Source organism: Muntiacus reevesi, chromosome 8 (genome assembly GCF_963930625.1).
Source record: "Muntiacus reevesi chromosome 8, mMunRee1.1, whole genome shotgun sequence".
Classification (NCBI taxonomy): domain Eukaryota; kingdom Metazoa; phylum Chordata; class Mammalia; order Artiodactyla; family Cervidae; genus Muntiacus; species Muntiacus reevesi.
Genome location: NC_089256.1, coordinates 37,693,941 through 37,713,138, shown reverse-complemented (window position 1 = coordinate 37,713,138; position 19,198 = coordinate 37,693,941). Strand labels below are relative to the sequence as shown.

At 39.3% G+C, this 19,198-nt stretch overlaps 1 protein-coding gene across 5 annotated transcripts in view; it reads left to right on the top strand.

Annotated features, from left to right (window-relative positions):
- Window positions 1-19,198, top strand: part of CCDC191 (coiled-coil domain containing 191) — a 94,771-nt gene that overhangs the window by 69,629 nt on the left and 5,944 nt on the right. For 4 of the 5 annotated variants that reach the window (XM_065943652.1, XM_065943653.1, XM_065943651.1 and 1 more), the window contains 3 exons: window positions 4,915-5,058; window positions 9,485-9,637; window positions 10,167-10,312. In XM_065943652.1, the coding sequence (XP_065799724.1) occupies window positions 4,915-5,058; window positions 9,485-9,637; window positions 10,167-10,312 (443 nt within the window). Of the gene's footprint in view, window positions 1-4,914; window positions 5,059-9,484; window positions 9,638-10,166; window positions 10,313-12,035; window positions 12,110-19,198 lie in introns of all 5 variants that reach the window. The other variant, XR_010664280.1, reaches the window with a different exon arrangement.

The following is a 19,198-nucleotide window of genomic DNA, read 5'->3' as shown; positions in this document are numbered from 1 at the left end:
GAGCATAATGCCCTCAGAATTTATCAATATTGTCAGTAATAATAGTATTTCCTTCTTTTTTAAGGCTGAGTAATATTCCATTGTGAGTATCAATAGTAAATTTTTTTATCATGTGTCACTGGATACCTACTTTGTTTCCATTCCTTGGCTATTGTGAATAATGCTTCAATAAATACAAGACTACACATATATCTTTGAGATAGTGATTTTGTTTCCTATTGGATATATACTCAGAAGTAGGATTGCTGGGTAATATGGTAGTTCATTTGTAATTTATTGAGGAACCCCCATACTGTTTTCCTTAGTGGCTGTACTAGTTTACATTCCTCCACAGTGTACAAGGGTTCCCTTTTTTCCACATCCTCATTAGCATTTGTTATCCCTTGTCTTTTTGTTAATTGCCATCCTAACAGGTGTGAGGTGATAGCTTATTGTGGTTTTGATTTGTATACCCCTGATGATTAGTGATATTGAGCACTTTTACACATAGCTGTTGGCCACTTGTGTGTGTCTTCTTTGGAAAATAGTCTGTTCAGATCCTTTGCCCATTTTTTCAAATGAGTTTTTTGTTGTGTTTTTTTTTTTTTTTTTCTTTTTTGCTTTTGAGTTATAGGAGTTCCTTATATAGTTTGGATATTAACCCTTTACTGGATATGTGGTTGCACATATTTTCTCCCATTCCATAGGTTGTGTTTTCATTTTGTTGTTGGTTTTCCTTCCTGTACAGAAGCTTTTTAGTTTGATGTAGTCCTGCTTATTTATTTTGGCTTTTGTTGCCTTTGCTTTTGGTGTCAAATCCAAGATTTTTGATTACTGATTCAGTCTCTTTACCAGTAATTAGTCTGTTCAGTTTTCTAATTCTTCATGATTCAGTCATAGTAGGTTGCATGTTTCTAGGAATCTATCCATTTCTTCTTATGTTATCTAACTTGTTGGCATTTAATTGTTTATAGTAGCTTTTTATGATTCTTAGTATTTCTCAGTTTTCTGTAGTAATGTCTTTCATTTCTGACTTTGTCTTTTTCCCCTTAGTCTAGCTAATGGTTTGTCTGGGGGGGGGGGGGGGGGGGCGGGTGTTTGTTTTTTTTAAAACAGTTCTTAGCTTCTGTGATCTTTTAAATCATCTTTCTAGTCTCTATTTCATTTATTTCCGTTTTAATCTTCATTTTCTTCCTACTACTAACTTTGGGCTTAGTTTGTTCTTCTAGTTCCTTGAGGTGTATAGTCAGGTTGTTTATTTGAGATCTTTTTTCTTAATGTAAGACTTTAAACTTACCTAGTAGAACTGCTTTTGCTGCATTCCATAAGTTCAGGTATGTTGTGGTTCCATTTTCATTTTATCAGATTCTTTATTTAATTTTCCTTTTGATTTCTTTTATGACCCTTGGTTGTTCAGAATCATGTTGTTTAATCTCCACATATTTGTGAATTTTCCAGTTTTCCTCTTATATTGATTTCTAATTTTATAACATTGAAGTTGGAAAATATGCTTGATATGATTTCAGTCTTTTTAAATTTATTAAGACTTGTTTTATGGCCTAACATATGATCTATCCTGAAGAATGTTCCGTGTTCACTTGAGAAAAATATGTATTCTGCTGCCAGTGGATAAAATGTTCTGTGTATGTCTATTAATTCCATCTGATGTAACTTGTTGTTTAAATTCAGTGTGTCCTTGTTGATTTTCTGTTTGGATGATCTGTCCATTATTGGAAGTGGCTTATCAAAATTCACTACTATTATTATATTTCTGCCTATTTCTCACTTCAAAATATTAATATTTGCTTTATATATATTTAGGTGCTCCAGTGTTGAGTGCATAAATCATTTAAATTGTTACATCCTCTTGATTGAGTTCTTTATCATGATATAATATCTCTTGTCATAGTTTTATATAGGCTTAATGTCTATATTGTCTGATATAAATATAGCTACCCCTGCTCTCCTTACAATCCAAACTATCTGTTTGCATAGAATATCTTCTCCATCCCATCACTTTCAGTCTATGTGTGTCCTTAAAGCTGGAGTGAGCCTCTCATTGAAAGCAAATAGTCAGGTCTTGTCCATTCAGCTACTCTGTATTTTTTGAATGAAGGATTTAATCTATGTACATTTAAAGTAATTATTAATAGGTGTTGGCTTGCTATTTTGCCATTTTGTTAATTATTTTCTAGCTTTTTTGTACTTTCTTTTTTTTCCCTTTCTTCCTCTCTTGAATTCTTTTGATTATATGTATTGTGCTGTGATTTATATTTTGTATATTTACTGTAAGTTTATGCTTTGTGGTTACCATAAGGCTTATATAAAACATTTTGTAGTCATAACAGTCTATTTTAAGCTGATAACTTTGAATGCATAGAAAAACTACATTTTTACACTTCTGCCACCATATTTGTGTTACTGTCACAATTTACATCTTTTTATATTGTGTATCAAATTATTTGGTTGTTTTTAATTATTTTATCTTGTACTAGAGTTTTAAGTGAATCACCATTACAATACTGAGTATTCTGAATTTAACAATATATTTACCTTTATTAGTAGGTTTATACTTTAATGTATTTTCATATTACTGATTAGAGAATACTGTTCCTGGGTAGAATATTCTTAATTGGCAATTTTTTCTTTCATCACTTGACTATAACATCCCACTTCTCTGGCCTGCAAGGTTTCTGCTGAAAAATCCACTGATGGTTTTGTACTATATATAAGTTACTTTTCTCTAGTGTTTTTAGGATTCTTTGTCTTTAATTTTGGACAATTTAAAGTGTCTTTGTGTGTGTCTCTTTAGATTCATCTTATTTGATACTTTTTGGGCTTCCTGAACCTGTATATCTGTTTCATCAAGGTTAGGGAAGTTTTCAGCCAGTATTTCTCCAAATAAGCTTTGTGCCCTTTTCTCTTTCTGGGACTCCTATAATATATATATTCTCTCTTTCATGATAGCCCATTAGTCCCTTAAGCTATTTTCACTTTTTCTCATTATTTTTTCTTTTTGTTTCTCTGATTGGATGAATTCCACTGTTCTGTCTGTAAGCTGGCTGAATCTTTTTTCCTTCAGTTTTCTAGTCTAGTTGAACTCCTTTGTTGAATTTTTTAGTTTAATTATTGTATTCTTCAGCTGTGTGATTTATGTTTGGTACTTTTAAATATTTTCTATCTCTGTTGAAATTCTCACTTTGTGCATTGCTCCCCTGACGTCAGTTAGCATCCTTATCACCATTATTTTGAAAACACTATTGAGTACATTGGACTTCCATAATGGTTCAGATGGTAAAGCGTCTGCCTACAATGCAGGAGACCTGGGTTCAATCCCTGGGTCGGGAAGATCTCCTAGAGAAGGAAATGGCAACCCACTCTAGTATTCTTGCCTGGAAAATCCAATGGATGGAGGAGCCTGGTAGGCAACAGTCCATGGGGTCGCAAAGAGTCGGACACGGCTGAGTGACTTCACTATTGGGTAAATCACTTACCTCCATTTCATTAAGATTGGTTTCTGGAAGTTTATCTTGCTCTTTTGTTTGGAACATAGTTCTCTGTTTTTTTATTTTTCTTGACTCTCTGTGTTGGTTTCTGTGCATTAAACAGTCATCTCTCCTAGTCTTGACAGAATGGTCCCAAGAAGATGAACTCATCAGTCAGCCTGGCCCAGATTCCTGGTTGTCTCTCAAACCTTTGTGATTGTCAAAGCCACTCTCTTTGTCTTCAGTAACTCTGCCTGTTTGAGCATGTGTCAAGACCTATCAGTGTCCTCAAAGAAAGGATTTCAGTCAGTAACTTGATGCACACAGATTAAAAGCTGTACCCTCAAGCAGCACCTGTGCTGAGTGCATATATATAGTTAAGTATATATATAGTATAAGTTAAGTATAGTATAGTTAAGTGTATATATATATATATATATATATATATAGTTAAGCCCCTTCCAGGGAGAAACTAGTAGGAGATGTGTGTTTTTCCTGCACCCTTTCACTGAGCCCAGGTGTATAGCCCTGGGGCTGGGTGGCCAAGGCAATGGAGCTGGAGTTCTTTTGTGCCTATTTAAAACCTGCTTGTTTGCCATAGTCCTGTGGGACTTGTGATTCTAAGTTCCATTGGCTGTCAAAGCCCAGGGGCCCATCCCTTTCAGGTGACAATAACTGCAGTTAGTGTGTAAAACTTGTGTATAAGCCAACATGTATATAAGCTCCCTTCAGAGAGATGCTAGCAATCTGGTTTTACCTTTGGAATGAGCCAGAGGGAGAAAGAGGAAGTACCTAAAGGCTCTCTCAACCTTTAGGAAGGATTTCAGCCAGCTCCTAGATGCAAGCTAAATTAGAATCTGAACCGTCAAGCAGCAGCTTGTAAAATATGCAGTCACATTCCTTTCAGGGAAAGACTGGGTGATAGGCTTTTTTTGCCTGATTTCTCAGAACTGATCGTAGGAGCATAGCCACAGTGAGTACCTCATATCCATTAAAACCTGTTTCTTTGTTTGTATAGTCTTGTGTGTCTCATGGACACAAGCCTTATTGGCTTTCAGAGCTAGGTGTTTTGGAGGCCCATCCCTTGCTTGAATGGTTATCTTTAAAATCAGGATGCTAGATGTGCAGTCCAGACCCTTCATTCTTCATGGAGATGCTGAGGAATCCCTGTGGATCCTGATTATATGGCACTGAGCCAGGGATGAAGTTTATGGTGAGACTGTGTCTCAGTCTTTCCTGTCAGTATTGTTGATGTGTCAGTGTGGGTATTTTCTCATTTGCTTGATGTGGAAAAGTCACACAGCTAGTTTCTGGATTTTTTTCAGAGGGAACTGCTCCATGTGTAGCTATACATTCAATGCATCCAAGGGAGGAAGGAAGTTTAGTAGCCTCCTATCTCACCATTTTGGTTCCTCTTTGGCATTTTTACTTTTTTTCTCTTTTTTCCCAGAAAGAACTAGAGAAGCAGAAGAGAATTAAGAGGAACCAGCAGCTGGAAGCAATAGCCAAAGAACACTATGAAAGGGTATTGCTAAGAAAGAAAGGTCTGGAGCCTTGGAAGAGGCTAAGAATGCAAAGCATGCAAAACCTCCAGGTACAGTGTCACACTCTTACCCACCTCCTGCCCAAAACGAACAGGTGCACTTTCAAATAAACACCCAATTAGGCCTTGGAGGTTGTTTGGAGATTTAAAAGTCAGAAAGATAAATGAATTGAGTGTGGATATTTGTTTGTTTCAGGTAACAGTTTGAATTTGGTCTTCCAAGGTAGGTAAAGACTTCTGTAACTGAATACGTTAGAAAGAACTAGAGTTCATTTTTTATTAGAGACCTCCAAGGCAGGATGAATAGAGGCTTCTCTCAGTTTTAGCAGTGTGTAGCTAAAACAGCAGTGTATAGTTAGCTATGTAATAAAGGAAAAATTATTACTATAAGGTATACCAATCAGATTCCTGCTGCAATAAAGCTGCCTAACAAATGGCCCTAAAATTCTGTGACTTACAATCCAAGTATTTATTTCCCACTAAAGTTTAGGTTGAGTTCAGGTCTCTCCACAGCCTCTCTTACTGGCTCCAGCTGTTTTTCAGGGGAAGCTTTCACCTGGCAAATGTCAAGTAAAAAAGCCAAACCCAATTATGCAAATGCTTATGAAACCTGGGCTTGTATCATGTTCACTAACATTCCATTGGCCACGGAAAGTCATAGGGCCAAACTCAGGGTCACTGAGGGGAGAAAGGGTCTCTATCTACTCCATTGGGAGACAGGATGAAATCACAAGCAAGCTGTGGGTGTCTAATCCTGTTATCAGGAACAGTAATCCATTCTACCGTACAGAGATAAATGAAATCAAGTACCACTGAAATTCAAATTTATCCAGTGCACAGAACAGAGCATTTAACTAAATAATCAAAAGCTCAAAATAGATAAAATGTTATCTGTAGAATTCTATTTCATAATAAGGTCAGTAATGCATACTAGTTATGACCACTCTTGTTTATACATTTGGCCAAGTGAATACTGAAAAGTAAGGCTAATATTTTTGGTTTTGAAAACTAGGATTAAAGATGAACAATAATGTCCTACATCATAAGAATCCTTTCTAGTTATACCTTTGTGAATGTGACTCAGGTTATTCTTTTTCCTCTCCTGGCCAATCTGTTTGTTCACCCTTCATTCTCTTTGTTCTCTTCTATTTTCACACTTTCTTTTCCTTTTTATCTTTTGTAAATGCCCTCCATACTGTTTTTTTATGTCCCCGATTTTTTGTCCCTGTCTCTTAATGCCTCTTAGTGTTCTGGAACTACTGAGTATCCCAAACCAGCTAATGAGGACAATTTATGGTGGTCAGGCCTGAGGGCATGAGGAGCCCTCCTATTGGAGGCTTTGCCCCATCTGTGCCCCAAAGTGAAAAGTCGCTCAGTCATGTCCGACTCTGCAACCCCATGGACTCTACAGTCCATGGAATTCTCTAGACCAGAATACTGGAGTGGGTAGCCTTTGCCTTCTCCAGGGGATCTTCCCAACCCAGGGATCGAACCCAGGTCTCCCACATTGCAGGCAGATTCTTTACATTATTTTCCTGATAATGATATGGGAGGGCTAAGCCTTAATCTACTGAGTAAACGAATGTGGAAATGAAACTTGAATGGAAGTTTGCTTCTTATACTACCACAAAGATTAGTCATATCAAATAGTTTACTATCCATTTGCATGCTCCTAGTTTTATTTTATCTGGCTTTTGTCTATTTTTTTTGTTTTTAATTATTAATACACAAAAAGCAGACAGGGAGTATAATAACTTACTCTTATATTCTTATCAGCTCTTTTTTTTTTGGCCATGTTTTTGATTGAAAAAAATCAAAGATATAAAATTTACGAAGAAAATATGGGTGAATTTTATCTTGCGTGAATGACCCAAGATAAAATGGGTGAATAATCCATTATTATGGATGAATAACCAAATTTTTTTTAATATCTATTTGGCTGCAGCAGGTTGTAGTTGCAGTACTGCAAGGGATCTTTGCTGCCACATGCAGGGTCTTTGTTGTGGCATGCAGGATCTTTAGTTGAGGCATGCTGAATCTAGTTCCCTGACCAGGGATGGAACCCTGCATTGGGAGTTTGAAGTCAGCCACTGGACCACCAAGAAAGTCCCCCAAATTAAGTTTTTAAAAATTTATTTATAAGAATGTAAAAAGAAACCAGAGTTTGAATTCAAAATGACAGCATAGGCTTTAAATATAGAAAAACCTAATTAAAGTAAAACCAGGGAAACACAGATATGAATCCAGCATTTCCAAACTTTCCTATTCATAAAACCATCTGGAAAGCTTGTAAAAATGCATGTTCCTGTTCCCACCCACAGGTGTTCTCAGTAGCTCTGCATTGTTGGCCGGGGTGGTGGGGGTGGCGTGTCAGGGAATCTGCATTTTTAAAAAGTAGTCCAGGGCCTTCCCTGGTGACCCAGTGGTTAAGACTCCACCTTCCAGTGCAAGGGACATGGGTTCAATCCCCGGTCAAGGAACTATGATCCCATGTGCCATGGCCAAAAAAAATTTTTTAAAGAAAAAAAAAGTAGCCCGGGAGATTCTGATCCAAGTAGTCTGAGCACCACATTTTGAGAACCATCTCTCTAGACTGTATTGAACAAGTGTGTTAGTTTCCTATACTGTTGTAACAAATTACCACAAACAGTGTCTTAAAACACAAATTTTGTTATCTTAAATTTCTGTTTAAGTCAGAAGTCCAAAATCAGACTTCCTGGGCTGAAGTCAAAGTGTCAGTAGGACAAGTTCCTCCTGGAGGTTCCGGGAGAGACTCTTGTCTTCTGGCTTTTTTCAGCTTCCACTGGGCTGCTTGCATTTCATTGTCCATAGCCCCTTCCTCAATTCTCTCTTGATCCCTTACTTTGATGTCACGTCTCATATTGATGCTGTTCCTCCTGCCTCGCTCTTACAAGAACTCTTGTGATTACATTTAGAGCTCTGCCATATAATCCAGGACCATCTCCCCATCTTAAGATCCTTCACTTAATCACATTTGCAAAATCCCTTTTACCTTGTAAGGTAACATATCTGCAGGTTCCAGGGATTAGCCTGTGGCCATCCTGAGAGCCACTGTTCAGCCTACCACACAGGATAATAGAATCTTAGAATACTAGTAATCCTCTCCCATCTCTTTCAATTTGTAAAGAAACTGAGCCTTAGAAAGGAAAACTCACTTGCTTAAGGTCATACAGCACATTGATCACAAAGCTAGGAGGAAACTCAGCAACCCCTTCCTCCAAAACCCCTGCCCAGTTCCGGCATGTCTTCTGTGCTGTGTAGGAATCAGAGGGATATGTAGATATCAACCACCAGCTGAAAGTTTAAAAAGAAAGAAAAAGAAGTAACAGTGCTGGAGAATAGTAAGAGGAAGCAGTAGCTTCTTCATCCATCAGAGCTGACTTCCAGGAAAGGATAGAAAAAATTAAGAATGAAAAGAGGATCCAGTTAAACAGTTACTGGCTTCTTTATACTGCATTTTTGTGTTGTTTTCAGAAGGGTTATTTAGCATTTCCCCTAGGGTTATTTAGCATTTCCCCTACAACTCACATGTACTGTATTCCATTTGTTCCAATAACCACTTTTAGAATTTTAAAGGCATCTTCTGACTATCTTTTTCTCCCTGGTTCTCTTGTGTTTTCCTCTAAGGGCGGGTAGGAGACAGTGTGTTTCTGGCTCCTCTTGCCTTTTGGCTCCCAGGTGCCACAGAGACCTCCTGTGATGGTCATTTTGGCCAGTATATGTGACTGCCAAGGGACTCATTCAGGTCAGTCACATTCAAATTGCTCAGTGGTGAGAGGAGGCTTAGAAAAAATGCCCAGCTTTCTGGGGAAGACTAAGAGAAGGGCTTTTTCCTCTGACCTCTTGAAACAATGGAACAGTTACTTTTTAAAATCTATAAAGTCAGAGTTGTATGTTTATTTTGATAGAATGATATTCTGAGTAAGTTGGTAAGACATTAAATTATTCATCATGTTATTTTTCTATCAAATGATTCTGTGGTTTACTGATAAATTTCAGTGTCTAAAGTTCAATGCTAGTGACAGCTCATTCTACAAAACAAATTGAAAGTATTGGCACTTCCTCAATTAGACAATGGTTAAGTACATAATAAAGAGAGGTTTGCTATGCAGTTGCTGCCCAAGCTCCTAGAGATCAAAACAGACTGTTGCCAGCCACCCACTTCAAAACTCAATGCAAGTGACCTAATGGTTTTGGATGTTGTTTATTCCATTTCCTTAATAACCAGATAGCCTTATTGTGGTCTTCAGGGAGTCAGCATTGAAAGGCTATGCATTCTGTGAATCTAAAATCCCCACATAATACAGTCAAAGTTTTTAGGACATAAATGAATGTCCTTAAGAGAGTAACTGACTATGTGGGGTTTACAGCATCACTTGCCAAGGTGATGTGTATTTCCTTAAATGATTTAAGATATAAGAGATAATTTTATTTTCTCATTTAAAACATTGTCCAGGTGGCCAAAGAGCATCACTCTTTGACCCTACAGAGGAAATGCCTGCTGACCTGGTTCCAGTGGAGTCAGGAAAGCCTAGCTAAGAAGATGGCCCAGGCTGATCAATTTTATTCACAAATATTGCTTAGGAGAGTCATCCGGAGCTGGCTACAGGTAAGGCCACAAGGAAGAGAGTTTTAAATACATGTCTCTGCCCAACCCTATGCAAGAAAAGTAGGTGTACTCCAGATGTCAACAGTCATTATGTTTTTTTCAAGAATAATGTAGAAGAGGCAGTTCAGTCCGTTGCTTTGAAATGAATTTGAAAATGTCAAGTCAGTTTTTTGTTAGTATAAAACCTTAAGCACATTTCTTTTCACACAGAGAGATCCCTTTAAACTGTAATGTGTTACTACATCAGCTTTTGTTTTTATACTAAAAACTGTTTTATACTGTTTCTTATCCCATTATTGCTCAAGTGATTTTACTAGCAACCTGCCCCCTCAGTCTTAGAAGGGTCTCTCCCGCTCTGATTCCATTGCTATCTTTTTAACCCCTGACAGGATATGGCCTTGGCTACCACACCCTCCTTGTGCCTCCAGTGTCCTTTGTTTGTTTGGATTCTTTCTCTTTTGTACTATTTGCTCAAATTTTTTGTCTATGATATTATATGCCTCACTTTTGCCCCTGTCTTCATCCCTAGCACCTGATTGATCTAGAGGAAGAAGTAAGAAAACTGTGCGTACATTTTCTTCAGAAGAAGATTTTCAGGGCCTGGAGTGACGTGGTCAGGGAAGCCAGGGTCGATTATAAGAACAAGCACAAGATTGCGGTGGAGCACAGTGACAGGTGAGGTTTTCATCTCTGAAAATTCATTCACAATTTCACAATTGCCTGGGGCAGAGGCTAGAAGAGCTGACCACTTAGAGATACCCGGCAGGGTTGGCAGCCCCAGCTCGCCCCCTGACTTTATGGGTGAAGACGAGAGTAACCCCCTGGAACTCCAGGGTCCCCTCTTTAAAATGAAGAGGAGGGGGAAAAGGATGCCTGCCTCCCTTTCTCACAGGATGGGTCAGAAAATAATGTGAAATACATGAAAAGGCACATAAGCAGAGGTCCTGTATTCTTTGTCATATAGTTTTATCTTTCCTTTTTTTCAAATATTCTTTATTGTGAAATACAATGCAAATATAGAAAGGTGCTAAATCTTACCAGTACAGCTTAAGGAGCACTATAAAGTAGATGACACTGCTATCACCACTGTTACCACCCCTGAGGTTGGGAAGTAGGACACTGTTGACCCCAGAAGTCCCCACGGGCTCCTCCTCCCTAGTGACAAGTCCCATTACCTCACAGAGGTAAACTACTCTCCTGACCTTTATGATAAACACTTACTTGCACTTCTTTTATTTTTACCTCCTAAGTGTGAGGTCTTCAAGACTTGGAGCTTTCTATTAGTAGAATCATACTATATGTCATATTAATATTTATAATACAGTGATGACTTATTTAATTCAGTGTCTTTGGGAAATAAACTATTCCACGTAAGTACACTAGGACTTCCCTGTAACTGAGATGGTAAGGAATCTGCCTGCAATGAAGGAGACCTGGGTTTGATCCTTGGGTCGGGAAGATCCTCTGGAGAAGGAAATGGCTACCCACACCAGTATTCTTGCTTGGAGAATCCCATGGACAGAGGAGCCTGATGGGTTACAGTCCATGGGGCTGCATGACTAAACGACTAACACTACTACTAAGTACATTATTTGTTTTCTAAGTCTTAAGCATTTTGGATAAAAATATTCTAAACTTCATTAGGTACTTCCCTGGGAAAGTAAGCCAATGATTTGTCCTTTATTGGTGATTTAATGTCATTTCTTACAGTTAATGTTGAGTTTCACCTTCAGGTTCTGAAGTGTGAAGATTGTTGTGAAGGTGTTTGTCCCTTTTCCCACTTTATCGATTCATTTTCGGTTGCTTTGTTTTCATTTGTGTGTATGTGGTGTGTGTGTGTATCTTTTTTTTTCTCTCTTTTAATGTGTTTCTATTGTGTTGCCAGTGGGGTGCCCACCTCCAGCAAAACCTTGTTTAATTTACAAGTACTAAAATCTGTGGGCTGGGAAAACATAAGCAAGTTGATTCTAATTTTGTCTAAAATAAATAGGCAATGAATGAGGGTATTCAGAGGGCCTGCCTCTGAATAAACGCTTGCATTTGAACCTCCCTATAAACCTCCACTCCACCTCCCTATAACCTCTTTTATAAAATGAGGATAACTGCAGACCATCTTATGGGGCTGTTGTGAGGACTAAACAAGGTAACAAAGGACTTCAGTTAATGCACTGCTGACCCAAAATAATAGCTGTTTTTCTTGTTTTTGTTAATACATTATTATTAAATACCCTTTTTGTCCAAATCTTTGTTTTCTGTTTCTCAGCTGCCAAAAACAGACTGAGAGATTCACTGAGGCAGCTGCCTGATGCAACATGGGGGCAATGAGAGGGCTTTCACACACGCCGTTTCACCTGATGAGTGGAGGGGGGTGGTGGTATGTCGGGATTTGCATTTTCAGGTAAAGAAACTGAAGTTGCACTCGATCGGTGAATTGCCCAAATAACAGATGGTGGAGCCTGGACTCCAAATCAGGTTTGAGGCTTTCGACTATAAATCATTCTCTTCTTGCTAAGTCAGTCTTCTTCCCTGCTTTTCTAATTCAATCTCATTTGTAAACTAAAATATGATAATAAGATAGTGGTCCTATTCAGAGTGTAAAGTAACAACATCAGTGCCTGAATCCACGCAGTCAACAAGAATCTCAGCCAACATCCACTTGGTGTAAAAGTACTGCAGTGACTTCATCTCTTCCTGCTCTGCACCTTGTTCACACAGTCCAGCCCCACTAGTCTCCCTCAGCGTTCCTTGGACAAACACTCACATCTGCTTCACAGCTCTCGCATGACCCAGAACTCCTCACCAGTCGGGTTTCCTCTCAAATGCACGCCAACTGCTTGCATTCGTTTCTCTCCAGTAACCTGCCTTATTTTCTTCACAGCACTGAAGACCCTGAAATTGTCATTTACTGTTTACATGTTTATCATCTTTCAGTCCCCATCACATCTTGCTTGCAACTGTATCCTCAGCATGGCAAAGCCTAGTACATGGTTGCATGAAAGATTTTTGGTACATGAATGGATGTTTTATTGCCGGAGTGACACTAACATTTAGTCACAGATCTTTTAAAAGGAACTTTTAACACTTCAAAATTGATATTGAGTTCTTAATTTATTTGAATGAAAGAATATTGTACAGAAAAGCTGTGGATGAAAAATCTCAGTACTACTGAGAAAGATGATTCCTAATAAGACCATGAGGTTTAATTCTGCATATCTGTATCACTTCTAGGTATATATAATTTGTAATTGGGTAGATTTATAATGTTAACAAATCTGATATTTTATACATGGCAGGACTAAGAGATGTCTCCAGACATGAGTCTCTCATTATCAGTAGTTTTTGTGTAGATCTGCATTTAGAGCTTAGCTATGCACTTGGCCAGTTCTTCTCAACTGAACCAGTACTTCTTATTTTTCTGGTATTGCCGTGATCCTGTAGCTCTTAACCACTTTGCAATCAAAGGCCCCTGTGAGGCATTAATGAAAGTCACAGACCTGCTCTCTAAAAAATGCATATATGCACATTACATACAACTTCACACAAATTGTTGAGGAGTTTATGAATGCTTGTCAAGGAACTCAGGTGAATGGATATAGGAAGGTAGATACAGGTAGACAGATATAGATGGGTAGGCAGGTAAGACTATATATATATATATATATATATATATATATATTTAAGCACAAAACAAGTGAATGTGACCATGTGCTTTAGGAGGTCAGAGGAAGGAAGATAAATGTAGGCAGAAAATTCCCCCAGGGGGCAGAGCTGTTAGGATAGAACAGTAGTAGCTAAAATGCAGAAGTCAGAAAATGGGAGTGTTGCCAGAAAAAAGGTGTGAAAAGCAGGTGAGAGTGGGAGATAGGGTTAATGGAGCCAAGTACAGAAAGCTATCAATGGTCAAAATGGATGCTAGATGGATGAAAGAAGAAATAAAATGAAGCAGCTGCACTCCTTGAAGCCTTTTTTAACTGAACAGTAATACCTCCACCAAACAAACAAATCAGCATTATCAGAAACATCAGCTATCAGCCATGAAATTAATGGGAGCTGAAATGCATTCTAGGGGGGTCTTCATTAGAAGGTCAAGAAGCCAGAATAAGCCCCATTTATGCCACTACTCAAAATTCTCCAAGCCAGGCTTCAGCAATACGTGAACCAAGAACTTCCAGATGTTCAAGCTGGTTTTAGAAAAGGCAGAGGAATCAGAGATCAAATTGCCAATATCCGCTGAATCATCAAAAAAGCAAGAGAGTTCCAGAAAAACATCTATTTCTGCTTGATTGACTATGCCAAAGCCTTCAACTGTGTGGATCACAATAAACTGTGGAAAATTCTGAAAGAGATGGGAATACCAGACCACCTGACCTGCCTCTTGAGAAACCTGTATGCAGGTCAGGAAGCAAAAGTTAGAACTGGACATGGAACAACAGACTGGTTCCAAATAAGAAAAGGAGTACTTCAAGGCTGTATATTGTCACCCTGCTTATTTAACTTCTATGCAGAGTACTTCATGAGAAACGCTGGGCTAGAAGAAGCACAAGCTGGAGTCAAGATTGCCAGGAGAAATATCAATAACCTCAGATATGCAGATGACACCACCCTTATGGCACAAAGTGAAGAGGAACTAAAGAACCTCTTGATGAAAGTGAAAGAGGAGAGTGAAAAGGTTGGCTTAAATCTTAACATTCAGAAAACTAAGATCATGGCATCTGGTCCCATCACCTCATGGGAAATAGATGGGGAGACAGTGGAAACAGTGTCAGACTTTATTTTGGGGGGCTCCAAAATCACTGCAGATGGTGACTGCAGCCATGAAATTAAAAGATGGCTTACTCCTTGGAAGGAAAGTTTTGACCAACCTAGATAGCATGTTAAAAAGCAGAGACATTACTTTGCCAACAAAGGTCTGTCTGGTCAAGGCTATGGTTTTCCCAGTGATCATGTATGGATGTGAGAGTTGGACTGTGAAGAAAGCTGAGTGCCGAAAAATTGATGCTTTTGAACTGTGGTGTTGGAGAAGACTCTTGAGAGTCCCTTGGACTGCAAGGAGATCCAACCAGTCCATCCTAAAGGAGATCAGTCCTGGGTGTTCATTGGAAGGACTGATGCTGAAGCTGAAATTCCAATACTTTGGCCACCTCATGTGACGAGTTGACTCGTTGGAAAAGACCCTGATGCTGGGAGGGATTGGGGGCAGGAGGAGAAGGGGACGACACAGGATGAGATGGCTGGATGGCATCACCGACTTGATGGGCATGAGTTTGAGTAAACTCCGGGAGTTTGTGATGGACAGGGAGGCCTGGCGTGCTGCGATTCATGGGGTCGCAAAGAGTCAGACACGACTGAGCGACTGAACTGAACTGATGCCACTACTTTGGAGAAGGCAGTGGCAACTCACTCCAGTTCTCTTGCCTGGCAAATCCCATGGATGGAGGAGCCTTGTAGGCTGCAGTCCACGGAGTCATTAAGACTTGGACACAACTGAGCGACTTCACTTTTACTTTTCACTTTGGAGAAGGAAATGACAACCCACTCCAGTGTTCTTGCCTGGAGAATCCCAGTGATGGGGGAGCCTGGTGGGCTGCCGTCTATGGGGTCATACAGAGTCGGACACGACTGAAGTGACTTAGCTGTAGCAGCAGCACCATGCCACTACTTTTGAAAATATAAACTTAGCTATTCTTGCCTCTGCCTTTACTCAAGACATGATGCCCTCTTCTAGGAAGGCCTTTTCTTTGCCTGATAAAAATTCAGTTCAGGATGGATCAAGATGGCAGAGTAGGAGGATATAGAGCTCACTTCTCCCCACAAGCACATCAAAAATATGTCTACACATGGAACAGTTCTTACAGAAAACTAACAGAAACCATCAGAAGAACTCTGTACAACCAAAGTTGCAAGAAAGATCTTCACTTAACAGGGTAGTACAGGAAAAAGGCACTGGGTCAGGACCTGGGCCCCTGGGGGCAGATCTAAAAGGAAGAGAAGGTTCATATGGGCAGACCCTTGCCCTGGGGAGTGAGTAGGCTGAGCTGCAGTTTGGGCATGCCAGTCCTGGGGTTCTGTGCGGGGGAGACAAGCCCCTTTGACTGCTGAAAGAATCACTGGAACAAATAGAAGGGCCGGAGAACCCTAACTCTACTCACAAGGAGTGCACGTAAGTTGGCTTGCCAACAACCAGGGCAGAGAAAGCCTTGCATTGACAGCTGCTGCCTTGCCAGACTCACTAATCCAAATGGGGTGAACACCCCTGCATTGCATGGGAGTCAACTAGGCCCAGGGAGGAGGCTCATCTAGGAACAGCCCAGAGGGATGTGATCCAAGTGGGGTGGTAGTGACCACTGTCAGAGCTCACTCCAATGATGCCACAGGAGCACCCCACTCCCACCCACTCCACAGCTTAGCATTGGGTCTGGGGCAGACAGGTCGTGGGAGAAGGCTGTCACAGAAGCAGCCCAGATACCTCAATTCCTGCAACCACAATGCCCTGAACCTCAGCTCCAGCCTAGCAAATGCACCAGCCCCACCCACTCCACACTACAGCTTGCACCAGATCTGGGACAAAGACAGTGGGGAAAGAGACCTTGGCCTACATCTGAGTGAGGCCCAGGTCACCTACTTAGGTGGTGCATCAGTATCCTGTAAGTGCATGAGCCCCACTTACTCCAGCACTCCCCTCCTCTGGGGCAGGGCATGCACTCAAGGGGAATGGAACCTGATCCTCAGGGCTTCTATTCCAGCGACTGGTAGCCTGGCAGGGTAGTGACTGCCACAGAGCAGAAAGTAAGTCCTCCCCTTGCACCAGATTTAGATCAAAACCACACCTCCATCAAGGTGACAATGGCTGGCACACCCTGAGGACAGATGTGGCTGGCTTTCATATCAAAACCAGCTCTCTCACCAAAAACCCTGGACACACACAGTCTACACAGGGATCTCTCACATAGAAATACTCCTTAAACACCACAATGGATAATAAATACATAGAGACAGAAAATTTAAGTGAAAAGGAAGAGGAACTACTCCCAATTAAAAGAGCAAGAGAAGTCTCCTAAAAGAACAAATAATAAAACAGAGCTCACCACTCTACCAGACCTTGAGTTCAGAAAGGTATTGATAGTAATAAAAATGCTAACCAAATTAAGAAAGATTATCAGTATAAACACAGAACTATAACAAGGAACTAGAAACTTAAAAAAAAAAAAAAATTGAACCAATCAAAGATAGATAATTCAATTTCCAAGATAAAAAGCAATCTGGAAGCAATGAATAACAGAATAGGTAATCTGGAAGATAGAATAATGGAAATCACCCAATCAGAATAGCAAACAGACAAATGAAAAAAAGATGAACACAACATATGAGATCTATGGGATAATATAAAATGTGCCAACCTACACATAACAGGGGTTTCAGAAAGTGAAAAGAGAAAGGGATCAAAAATTTATTTGAAGAAATGATGCCTGAAAACTTCCCAAACCTAAAGAAGGAAAAAGATATTCCGGTACAGGAAACACAAAAGGTCCCAAACAGAATAAACCCAAAGAGACCCACACCAAGACATATCATAATTAAAATAGCAGAGTTTAGGATTCTAAAGGCAGCAAGAAAAAAAGCAGTTATTAAAAAAACAACAACAACAACAACCATAAAGCTATCAACTGATTTCTCTGCAGAAACTCTGCAGGCCAGAAGAAAGTGGCATAATATATTCAAAGTTCTGAAAGAGAAAAACCTGCAAACTAGGATACTCTGCCCAGCAAGATTAACATTTAGAACAGAATAAGAGATAAGAATTTCTCAGACAGGCAAACAGTAAAAGAATTCAGCAACACCAAACCTAACCTAAAAGAAATGTTGAAAGGTCTTCTCTAAATGGAAAGAATTCACAGAAAAGGGAAATTCCCAATAGGAAGAGCAAATATATAGTTAAGGATTGAAGATCACTTAAATAAGCAGTACACAGATTAAAAAACAATGAAAAATTTTTAAAGAGATTATAACTACAATAAACAGTAAAAGGATAAACATGAAGATGTAAGACATAAAAATCACAAAATGTGGGTGAGGAGAGTATAAAAATATAGATCTTTTAGAATGTGTTTGAATTTAAATGACTATTAGTTTAAAACAGGTAGATATATTTCTCGGTCAACATAATTGACCTCCATGATAACCACAAACAAAAAACACAATAGTCACAAAACCAAAAAGGAATCAAGCATATTATGAAAGAAAATCATTAAACCACAAAAAAGAAAACCAAGAACTAAAAAAACAACTGGAGAACAAGGATTAAAAATGGCAATAAGTATACACCAATCAATAATTACTTTAAATGTTGATGGACAAAATGCTCTAATCAAAAAACACAGAGTGCAGGCTGGATTTAAAAAACAAAAACCTGCAATATGCTGCCTAAAAAGAGACTCACTTTAGGGCAAAAGACACACACAGACTGAAAATAAGGGGATCAAATAGAAACAACAAAGTGGGGTAGCAATACTCATATCAGACAAATTTACAAGTTGGATTCATTCCAGGATCACAAGACTGGTTTAGCAATATACAAATCAGTGTGATACACCACATTAACAAAAGGTAATACAAAAACCATGTGATCATCTCAATAGATGCAGAAAAAGCATTTGACAAAATTCAACATCCATTCATGATAAAACTTTCACCAAAGTGGGTACAGAGGGAACATATCTCAACATAATAAAGGTCATTTACTGCCGGGCCAGCCGGCTAATGAACAGGTCGAGGACGCAATCACCAGAGCACTTGAGAAATGAAAGACTAGGAAAGATGGGGTTGAGAGGGACGGAGTCAGCTCGTGACTGACTCCGACAACTTTATTGAGGGGTAACATAACATATATATGCTCACAGGATTCACCAAATTTTAGATCAAAGACATGCATACGTGCAGAACTGCAGACACTAGTTTTAGCTCATGAATTTTATCTCAACTCTTTGAGACTAGCAGAGAATGGCACTGGCATCTTACAATCAGTTAAAGATTCACAGGAGCTTGATAATCTTCTCAGAGTCAGGAGAATGGGCAAATAGTGGCTGCAGCAATTTCCTTGAGGGAGGTGAGAAAGGCCAATTTGCACTTTAATAAATCAGGGGTGGCGGGACAGAGAGAGACCCTTTTGATCTCTCTCAGGGCCGAGAAGGGGCCTGAGCAGTCAGGCCGGCTCCCCGCAATTTACAACAAATCCACAGCCAACACAATACTCGGTGCTGAAAAAATGAAAACCTTCCCACTAAGTTCAGGAACAAGACAAGGATGCTCACTCTCACAACTTTTCCATATCAAATTGAAGTCCTAGGCACAGCAATCAGACAAAAAAAATAAAAGTATCCAGATTTGAAGGGGAGAGGTAAAATTGTCACTGCAGAGAACCCAAAGTCTCTAAACAAAAACTATTAGAATAAATAAATTCAGCAAGGTAATAGGATAAAAACACTAATAGTGAAATACCAGAAAGTTTAAAAACTATCCTGTTTAAAATCTCATCTAAAAAATAATATACCTAGGACCAAACAT